The sequence below is a fragment of the Macrosteles quadrilineatus genome, unplaced genomic scaffold, assembly GCF_028750875.1.
Source record: "Macrosteles quadrilineatus isolate MER2022 unplaced genomic scaffold, UCM_ALF_1.0 Scaffold_9__3_contigs__length_116548681, whole genome shotgun sequence".
In the NCBI taxonomy this organism is placed as follows: domain Eukaryota; kingdom Metazoa; phylum Arthropoda; class Insecta; order Hemiptera; family Cicadellidae; genus Macrosteles; species Macrosteles quadrilineatus.
In genome coordinates this window covers 70,257,372-70,268,552 of record NW_026542602.1, presented here as the reverse complement: position 1 = coordinate 70,268,552, position 11,181 = coordinate 70,257,372, and the positions used below count along the sequence as shown (strand labels likewise).

The 11,181-nt window shown below is 34.5% G+C and overlaps 1 protein-coding gene across 1 annotated transcript; it reads right to left on the bottom strand.

Moving 5' to 3' along the window:
* Positions 1 to 2,079: 2,079 nt before the first annotated feature.
* LOC129002400 (uncharacterized) lies at positions 2,080 to 9,639 on the bottom strand. Its single transcript, XM_054430180.1, has 3 exons — positions 9,517 to 9,639; positions 5,320 to 5,398; positions 2,080 to 2,362 (listed from the first exon to the last, which is right to left on the bottom strand). Exons 1-3 carry the CDS (start codon positions 9,556 to 9,558, stop codon positions 2,151 to 2,153), a joined length of 333 nt encoding a protein of 110 aa, XP_054286155.1. The 5' UTR covers positions 9,559 to 9,639; the 3' UTR covers positions 2,080 to 2,150.
* Between the last annotated feature and the right edge of the window lie 1,542 nt (positions 9,640 to 11,181).

Below are 11,181 nucleotides of genomic sequence, written 5' to 3'. Positions count from 1 at the left end.
CTTTGCGCTCACACATGTGTAATGTTCCTGACGTATACAAATAAACAAATCAATTAATCAAACTGTTCTGTCATTCGCAAGCAACATGCCAGTTTAAAGTGCCTGACTATCTTTTAGAATTTTCATGAAAAAATACATTTAAAAGCAAAGATGCGAAAAGATATATTTTTGTTGTTTTTACTAATAAAACTTACAAGTAGGCATAAAAAAATATGTCTAATCACACTCTTGAAATAAGTGTATATTTACACTTTGTTTTGAGAGTGATATTAGACGTAATTTTATATACTTTTTATAAATTTAATAACATTGCAATGCTGATCAAGAAGTTGTTTGGTTCACATGTAGTACAAAATCTGTAAGCACAACGTTGTTGATATGATCTAGTGCAACAGCTGCTGGCTTAGTTTGACAGGACTGCAACGATGCCAAATTTTCTTGCTGCAATCTTGTATTAGAGGAGGCTATGCTGATAGTTGTGCATTGTCTCCAAGTAGACGGATCAATAATTAAATTGGTCTGAACAGCTGATCAGCTGACGTTTAAAGCATTATAATTGTACTTCTTTCCTCTCAATCCTTGAACCTCATTGGTCTGCTACTCGTGTTGTTGATTAAAATAACAATACTAGATGTCAAGTAAGTAAAACAAGCTTTTAAGTAAATCTTTCAGTTCCAATAACTGGACGGAAATTGTTCGTTTGACAAACGGTCGCAGGTTAAAATGGTTTCAGTGTTGGTTTAACTAACAGCTGGCTTAAAACTGTCATTGAAATGTTAATATTACTAGGTGTGCGGTCTCAGTTCCGCCAATTGAGCGGAGCAAAGAAAATAGTAAACAAATATCTTTCGGTAAATTTGTGTATATTTTATGACCGAAAATTAGAGTAGAGAATTTAAAGGGCTGTTTTATTCACATCAAAATCATAAATAAGGATTAGCTGTTTTATAGTTTTTCCCTGAGTTAATCTATTAATTCTGCCACACAGTTTAATGCAAAAATTCAAGGCAGTTTCATTGAAATAAGAAATAAGTACGCTTGAGATTTGTCTGTAAAATTTGCATAGTAAGTAGGTGTAACATGTTTTTTTTGCATTAGATTTAATACAATGTTAATAAGCTATCTATGTACTACGCATTAAACAAACACATACCTTCCCAAGGCTTAAGAGTCTTTGGAGGCTAGCAGCCATCTTGAAAAGTTTCAAACAGCTGCTGAAGAGTTATTTATCATCGAAAAATATTTGTTCAAACACCAGAGTGATTCTAATTTAAATATCTAACATACTGTGGGATTAGAAGTTTTTTTGTAGTTCTTTAATTGTTTTATGAGTTTGAACGTCTAGGCTCCAAGAACACTTACCGTGCGTGCTTTCAAAATACAAATTCAACTTAGGTCAATGTGTCTACAGCCTTCAACTCAGCCACGCAATGTACACATTTTTAGACCTTTGGGATACAGATCGCATTTTGCACTAGTAGCAGAAGGTATAAAATAAGAATGTTATACCTTCCGTTACTAGTTCAAAATGCAAACTGTGTGCTGGAGGTCTAATTAGAATTTCCAGGATTTAGACCTTCAGCAACTCTCATTTTATAAACAATTTACAAAATATAAGTTGTGTACCAAGGCCTAAATCTAAAAACCGCAAGGTTAGGCACAGGTCTAAAACAGTACCAGTTTTTTATCAGAGTTTTCTTCATTGACTGTACTTTTAGACCTTCCTGGATTTAGACCTTCAGCAACTGACCCAAATACCAAAGTTTTGTTTGTTATGCCTACCTGTGAAGGTATGAAAACGTAAATTTGTGCCATTTTTTCACTAATACTTTGTTTGTAGCTCAACATATAAACATTTGTTACACTAACTTCGCACCACCCTGTATAGTAAGGATATAATTAGAGTGATAAGGGTACAACTCATAACTCATAAGGGATCATCACCTACTTAAACATCACAATCACATCACGTTGGTTGAAAAAAAATAGAAGGACTTGACATAATCCTGCTCCATGAGTAAAAAAAACCTGAAAGTCATGTGCAATAAAGACAGGAACTGAAATAATAAGCACATTCAATTGGTTAAACACAATTTAATGCCAGGTTTTCACAATATACCTAACTAATAAACCTGAATAGGTTGCACTATTCATTCACCTGTTAATGACTTTTGTATGACATTTTCGATTGAAGATGTGACAACCTCCTTAGCTTTTCCTACTGCGTAATCCGTAGCTGCGGTTGTAGCTTTATGAACCACGTAGTAGCCAAGAAAACCTACAGCTATGTACGGAAGAAACATCGTTGTCACGACAGACCCCGCAACGATTACCGCACCTTCCTTGACTCCCTGTTTTTCTTCTGAAACCAAAATACAAAATAATGATTTAATGTCATCAATATCCCTTCCACTGATACATTCAAGCACTATTTATGTGTTTTTATAAAGTCCACACGAGGTAAGCCCTCAAGTTTTTACTTTCTCCCCATTTTCATTGTATATGGTGGAGAAAGTATTGTTTTCGTCCAACGAGTTTGAGTTATGGGTAGCCCTGAACCCAAATATTTGATTTTGAAGTGTGTCTGAGTGTGTGTGAGTCACGGTGGGAAATCTTTCTTCTTCCGTTAAATCATTAAAGCAGGCAATTGCGGACAATAGGGACTAATTCCCTAACAACTTGGTTATTGCCAATCTCTCATATTGGGGATAAGCCTTTTACTGTACCGTAGGTCTCATGGTAAGACCTAGACCTGGGACCGATTTACTTTTTCATTTTGAGGTCCCCAGAGCCCAAAAACACCTTCCGTTCAAATTCACTAGCAGTTACCCGGCGCGCGTTGCTGCGCTAACAAAATACATCTGTCTGTGTGAAAAGCATTTTTTTTCTACATTTAAACCAACAGGGAGCCTTACAATGGTGATTGCAAAAACAAAACACTAAGGAAATTGTAGTTGCTTAAATTCAGAGGGTAATTTGGATGAAATCATCAGTATTCTTGGGATTAATAAGACAATTTTTCCCTTAAACCACTGATAATTTTTGCTTTTTTAATCAATTTTGACTTCATTTTTTTAATTGTTAGTCTGGTAACGTTGCACAGCTTCGGTGGAGTTAAGTTTCACATTATTGGAGTTCTTTATTTTAATGACAGTAATGTGGTGGGTTAATGACAAATTGAGAGGCATTTGAATACCCGAGACAGCACGCACAGTTGTTATTCTCCTAATAATTTATGTTAGATTGTGTGGGTATAGAACGAAAGATAAAAATAATAAGGCATTGTCATCCCTTTAATTGTTTATAATACTTTGATAAAGGTTTTTATGTTTTTAATATTTAACATTGGATAATTTAAACGTTGTTGAGTGCACAGGTGTGCTGCGATTGGAGTTTAATACATTTGGACTTATTCAAAAGTAAAATCGTTTTCTATGCTGCACTCTGTAGAAACACTGTGGCACTATTTCAAATCATGACTAATGCTAATACAGAATGTTGTGATTATTCAAACCTACAAAACAGTTGGTGAAAGTAAACATCTGCTTTTAAATTATATTTATTTGTAAACATTGTAGATCAAAAAGTCTGACATTGGCCCAATTAAAACCCTCTGGGGCAGAGCCCTTTTGAAGAATCTGCACCAAACTTCACTCGAACCATCCTTGAAAGATGCTTAATAATGCCTGAAAGTTTCATTACACAATCTGTCAAGCGGTTTCGGAGTCCATAACGTATATACATATATATAGGCCTACATACATACATAGTTCCTCTTTTATAGATATTGATATGTGTGTGTGTGTATGTGTTAGCACCATAACTCGAGCAAAAATGACCGATTTTGATGAAATTTGGTACAAACATGTAAAGCTACGTTTATTCGTACAAGTTCCCAAACCAGCATGATCGGAATATGGGTATGGGGTTTTTTTTGGGGGGTTTATATGGGGGAAAAATAGATTTTTCCCATTTTTTAGATATTTTTCCCCATTTTGGCTCAAAAAACCAAAATTCCATAATTTTTTCCAAACAATTTTTTAGAGCTTAAAAAATAAGGGTTACGTATATAATTAAACAAGTGTTAAATTCCATGTTATTCTTATAGAGAATGTCCACTGTTGTAGTTTGCTTGTCTATGGATATATTTTAATCAAATGTGGCAATTTTGTTTATTTAACAATAAGATATCAACATTTCAATTAAAAAACACAACTCAATCAATACCTTCAACCTTCCTGTAGCAGCAAACCTGAGTACCATTAAAATTAATGTTATTTATATAGGAAATAAATCTGACAATTTAAAAGGAATATTTTAGTAGAAATCCAGCCAGGTAAATGGAAATTCGCTTAGTCTGCAGGTTTACTGTGACAGGGTTATTTTTGGAATGTGTTCGATCCATTTACATTTACATGTGTATATTTTGTAGATTTATTGCACTTTCATTAATGGTTTTGATTAGGGTTTGTAGAATTGTGAGGGAATCAAGAAAAGTTATTGTAGAGTTGGGTTTTGCTTTAGATGTTTGGCAGGAATCGCTAGGGGCTCAAAAGCGCATTCTAAAAATCTGCAACGATGACATCATAGTTTAGTTCAAAATTTCTCCGTTAACAGCGTTGTAGTAGAGAGCACAGCGCGTAATTTTTACTTCACTATTAGGCCTAGTTAATTATAAAATTAAGAAAGATTATAAAATTAATTTTAAAATGTTTCAATTATTAAATTAAACTGTCATAACCTAACCAAACTAACCAAACGTGCTGATAATGAAAAAATCGAATGAAGTTTTACTAATCTAATAAATAGTTTTGGTCATAAAATAAAATTATAAATGTCTAAAATTCAATTTTATAATTTTTTAATTATAAAATTAAACTGTCATAACCAAACCAAACCAACCAAACTTGCTGATATGAAAAAAATTTTTTGACAAAATGTTAGTGCTGCCAGCGGGATTCGAACCCAGTATCTTCGGTTTGTCAGCTCGGTACGCTATCCACTACACCACCGAGGCCGATGACTGAATTCCGTATCGTTGCGGTAATGGTGTTCCCTCAAGAGGAGATCTGACAGCTCTACTACAACGCTGTTAACGGAGGAATTTTGAACTAAATTATGATGTCATCGTTGCGGATTTTTAGGATGCGCTTTTGAGCCCCTAGCGATTCCTGGTGTTTGGCTACCATTGATGTTATTAATGGTAAGAGCCTGATGATATTGCGCTAAGGTAGCAATAATATAAAATCTTATGAAAATCATTTTCTCAAATATTTTGTTATACAGTATTAGAGTTATGTCTACATTTTAATTACTTACCAATTGATCGATAGGGAATACGGGTCTCGACATTCTTGAGTGGCAGGTCATTCGGTGCACTTTTGGCTTCGCAGGAACCCTGAAAATGAGAAAGTCTCTAGACTACAAAATATTTAAGTACCGATTCTGTACGACTGTAATAACTTACTCATTATATATTTACTCTATACCCTGTCTCTAATAGAGGTGCATCACGTGTGCAGGTTAATATAAATTTTGTGTTATCAAGTATTTTTATATATTTTATTCAGGGGGTGGCTTCTATCTCTCACTCTCTCTGTCCCTCTCTCTCTCTTAAAAGTTGAAGCACCCTGGTGGTTATATGGCATCAGCAAAAATGGTAGAGAAAGCAAACTAAAAACAACACTTTTGTGCAATTTACCCTATTTATTTAGTTTACGTGTCCATCTCAATTATGGTGCCTTAATATAAACAGTATCAGCAATCTGACACATACTTTCTCCCATTAGCTTTTTAGCCACATGTATCTTGGGTAAGTGGTGGTAGTAACTATGATATTTTATAGGAAAATAAAAAAAAAGCTGCAATAGCTTTTGAACCGTGATTTTTAAAGCAATGGGTGATTTGCACTATTTTTTAATAATTTTAAGGCCATAACATACTAATTTTAATAAAAGCCAACTTTTTAAATGTTGTTCAATGGGTTTTATGGAAAACTTACACAAGTTACAATAACTCTTTACCATAATTTTTAGAATGATGGGGAGTCCTACAGGAACTCCCAATATTTCGTTTAGAAATATAAAGACGATAACAAACAAATTTTAATCAAAATCGGTTTTTTGTCAAAAATACGATTTTTGTTATTTCATGGGTTTTATGGGAAAATAACATAAGTTTTAATAACTTTTGAACTGCAATTTTTACAGCAATGTGATTTTCTAATTTGCACCATTGTGTTCAGAATTTGAAGGACTTAAACAAAATACATTTTTACCAAAATCATTTGGGCTTTTTTGAGAAAATTCTTTTTTTCATTATTTTATGGGATTTTATGGGAAAATCGCCATTAAAAATAAAAATGAAAAAATCCTGAAGATATAATGGATGGACCACTACCTATGTAGGTTTTATAAAAAAAAACTATTATGTATTTTAGATAAACGATAGACTATTGCATATGAAGTAGAAAATGGACTACTAGGAACAAATAAAAAAAGTCCTTTTGTGCAATTTTGATGCACTAAAGCACATTTAAAGTTTCAATGTGATGATGTACATATATGATATTACTAAATTTCATCAAAATCGGACTACAGGTGTTGTCTGTAGCTCTGCACACATTCACACACACAAGCACACACACACAGACATCCCTTCAAAAACACCTTTTTTGGGTTCAGGGGGATCCAAAACGCATATATACACTCACAAGTCAATCTCAAAAGTTTTGACCAAAACAATATTTTTTCTATATATATACAACAGGGTTAGGCAAAAGTCTGGAACCCCCCAGTTAACTTTTTAACGCGTTGCAGTAGGAAAACCAAACTCGGCACATATCTACAACATAAGAAATGCACTTTTTCATCAAAGTTACAACATTGCCCCAGCCCCCAAAATGGGGTATTTTTGGGGCAGCCCCAAATTTACGAATGTAAACACCTATCATGTGACCCCTCATTTTAAAGGGATTCTCAAGACAAATTAAATGGCTCAAACTAGAGGTCAATATCGCAACCCTAATCATGTTGGGTTAAATAATACCCCCGCCACAGCAAACCTGCAGACTTAGCGAATTTTCATTTGCCTGATTGGATTTTTAAACTAAAATGTCTCCTTAAAAATATCACATTTATTCCCTATTCAAACAGAATTAGTTTAATGAGTACTTAGGGTTGCTGCAACAGGGAGGGTAAAAAAGTTATTTTTTATGTAAAATGTTAAAAAGTACTGTGGTTTAGTAAGAAATTAATGTATATTTTCCAAATTTGATCAAAATATTTTCATAAACAAACAAACTACAAAAGTTGACTTCTCCATAAGAATAAGGAAATTTTTTCAAAATTACAATTTTTTAAAATTTTCTCCGTAGCAATTAGGCGCATAATAACGCTTCAATATACTAAATTATTTGTTTTTTAAAGCTCTACAAAATGGTTTAAAAAGAAATTGTGAAATTTGTGTTTTTAGGGTCAAAAATGGGAAAAACCTATTTTTACCCCATAAAACCCCCCATAAACTCCCGTTCCCATAGTACGATCATGCTGGTTCGTGAACTCATTCAAGTTTATCCTGCCTTACACCTTCAAACCAAATTTTATCAAAATCGGACAAAAATTACTCAAGTTATCGTGCGGATGGACACACATATATATATATATATACGAGGGTTGTTATTTAAGTAAGGGCCGGTTGCGTGTATAGTCCCGTAGTTCGCGCGGATGCCGCAACAAGCCACCGTGCCACTTGCCGGCATCCTTCCCGTTCACACTGATGCCAGTTGCAGCTCTGTAGCTGACGTCTACGCATCGCTGTGCTACTTTATAATGTTTACGATTATTGAATCGCCCGCCGCGTGTGAGATACGGTCAGTTTGACCGCTAGAAGCCTATCAGCTGCAGAAATTCATCGTCAGTTAACAGAAGTTTTTGGCTTGAATGCAATGAGTGAAGGTAAAGTGCGACAATGGGTTAGAGAGTTTAAAAATGGCCGTCAAAACGTCCATGACGAAGAACGCTCAGGCCGGCCCTCCGTGATCACTGATGATTTGGTGGCTGCAGTCGAAACAAAGGTTCGTGAGGACAGAAGATTCACAATTTCCACTCTTTCTTTGCAATTTCCACAAGTTTCAAGATCAGTTTTGTACAAAATTGTGTCTGAAAAGCTAAACTTTAAGAAATTGTGTTCTCGATGGGTACCCAGACTCCTCACAGAGGGCCACAAAGTGAAGAGATTTGCCACTTCATTGGACTTTTTGACTCGTTACGACGAAGAAGGGGATGACATGTTGAGTCAAATTGTCACTGGAGATGAAACGTGGGTATCTCATATCACTCCCGAAAGCAAGCGACAGTCAATGGAATGGCGACACACAACCTCACCCGTCAATGTCAAAGCCAAACAGACTCTGTCAAAGCGCAAGATTATGGCAACTGTGTTCTGGGACCGGCGCGGTGTTTTGCTAGTGGACTTTATGCCACGAGGAACGACGATTAACTCAGATGCCTACTGTGCAACTCTAAAGAAGCACCGCGGAGCAATTCAAAACAAACGGCGCGGCATGCTGACAAAAAGGAGTTTTGCTCCTGCACGATAACGCTAGGCCTCACAACTCTCAAAAGACTCGGGATTTGATTGATTCTTTTGGCTGGGAAGTTTTGGACCATGCACCATACAGCACCGACCTTGCTCCTAGCGATTTTCACCTTTTCCGGTACCTGAAACACCATCTTGGTGGGCAGCGCTTCAATGACGACGATGAAGTGAAAGCGGCTGTGAACTCTTGGCTGTCGGAGCAGGCGGCCGAATTCTTTGAAGAGGGAATTAAAAACTTAGTTGTACGTTGTGACAAGTGCTAGAATAAACAAGGCAACTATATAGAAAAATAGGTAAACGTGTGTAGAATCAGAAAATAAAAATTATTTTACAAATTTATTTGTAACTTTTGTTAAAAATACTTTAAAAACAACCCTCGTATATATATATATCTATATATAGATATATAAAAATTTGAACGAATGGTGTTTTTGGCCTCTGGGGACATCAAAATGAAAAAGTAAATCGGTCCCGGGCCTAGGTCTTACCATGAGACCTACGGTAAGAGCTATTTCCCTATAGGGCTTGCTAAAAGTAAAAAATAATTTTAATAAAAAAAAATCTTTTAAAAATAAAACCTTGTTTTAAACACACTAAAAAGTAAAAAATAATTAGTTGATAAATATGTGGGGAAAACAAATACTTGTAAGATTTAAAATGAAAAACGTGGGGGACACGCAATAAACAATAATAATTTAATAGGTTAAGATAATCGTAAATTAGCTATTGCATGCGCTCGACGTTTTTTCGTTTATAATTTTACAAGTATTTATTCTTTCCACATATTTATCAATTAATTATTTTTTACTTTTTAGTGCGTTTAAAAACGTGGTATGTTAAAAATATTTTTTTATTTATAAATTTAAATGATTCTTTTTCTAACTATAGTAAACTTAAATCCATGGCTGTAATATTTACCAAGATGAAAATGAAAGAAGAAACTAGAACCAAACGAATCATTTGTGGTATGGTGGCTGCAAGACTTGTATAGTAGTAACTGTTTTAAAGTTAGGATGAAGGTTATTAACACTTTGCACTCACACATGTGTAATGCTCCTGACATATTCAAATAAACAAATCAATTAATCAAACTGTTCTGTCATTTGCAACCAACATGGCAGTTTACACTGCCTGACTATCTTTTAGACTTTTCATGAAAAAATACATTTAAAAGCAAAGATGTGAAAAGGTATATTTTTGTTGGTTTTACTAATAAAACTTACAAGTAGGCATAAAAAAATATGTCTAATCACACTCTTGAAATAAGTGTATATTTACACTTTGTTTTGAGAGTGATATTAGACGTAATTTTATATACGTTTTATAAATTTAATAACAGTGCAATGCTGATCAAGAAGTTGTTTGGTTCACATGTAGTACAAAATCTGTAAGCACAACGTTGTTGATATGATCTAGTGCAACAGCTGCTGGCTTAGTTTGACAGGACTGCAACGATGCCAAATTTTCTTGCTGCAATCTTGTATTAGAGGAGGCTATGCTGATAGTTGTGCATTGTCTCCAAGTAGACGGATCAATAATTAAATTGGTCTGAACAGCTGATCAGCTGACGTTTAAAGCATTATAATTGTACTTCTTTCCTCTCAATCCTTGAACCTCATTGGTCCGCTACTCATGTTGTTGATTAAAATAACAATACTAGATGTCAAGTAAGTAAAACAAGCTTTTAAGTAAATCTTTCAATTCCAATAACTGGACGGAAATTGTTCGTTTGACAAACGGTCGCAGGTTAAAATGGTTTCAGTGTTGGTTTAACTAACAGCTGGCTTAAAACTGTCATTGAAATGTTAATATTACTAGGTGTGCGGTCTCAGTTCCGCCAATTGAGCGGAGCAAAGAAAATAGTAAACAAATATCTTTCGGTAAATTTGTGTATATTTTATGACCGAAAATTAGAGTAGAGAATTTAAAGGGCTGTTTTATTCACATCAAAATCATAAATAAGGATTAGCTGTTTTATAGTTTTTCCCTGAGTTAATCTATTAATTCTGCCACACAGTTTAATGCAAAAATTCAAGGCAGTTTCATTGAAATAAGAAATAAGTACGCTTGAGATTTGTCTGTAAAATTTGCATAGTAAGTAGGTGTAACATGTTTTTTTTGCATTAGATTTAATACAATGTTAATAAGCTATCTATGTACTACGCATTAAACAAACACATACCTTCCCAAGGCTTAAGAGTCTTTGGAGGCTAGCGGCCATCTTGAAAAGTTTCAAACAGCTGCTGAAGAGTTATTTATCATCGAAAAATATTTGTTCAAACACCAGAGTGATTCTAATTTAAATATCTAACATACTGTGGGATTAGAAGTTTTTTTGTAGTTCTTTAATTGTTTTATGAGTTTGAACGTCTAGGCTCCAAGAACACTTACCGTGCGTGCTTTCAAAATACAAATTCAACTTAGGTCAATGTGTCTACAGCCTTCAACTCAGCCACGCAATGTACACATTTTTAGACCTTTGGGATACAGATCGCATTTTGCACTAGTAGCAGAAGGTATAAAATAAGAATGTTATACCTTCCGTTACTAGTCCAAAATGCAAACTGTATGATGGAGGTCTAA

Bases quoted from the DNA above. Each gene is read 5' to 3' on its own strand.
- LOC129002400 (XM_054430180.1), bottom strand. From the start codon at position 9,558: ATGATTCGTTTGGTTCTAGTTTCTTCTTTCATTTTCATCTTG. The intron at 5,399-9,516 runs GTAAATATTACA...TCTCATTTTCAG, and splicing joins CTTCTTTCATTTTCATCTTG to GGTTCCTGCGAAGCCAAAAG. The intron at 2,363-5,319 runs GTAAGTAATTAA...TTTTGGTTTCAG, and splicing joins TATTCCCTATCGATCAATTG to AAGAAAAACAGGGAGTCAAG.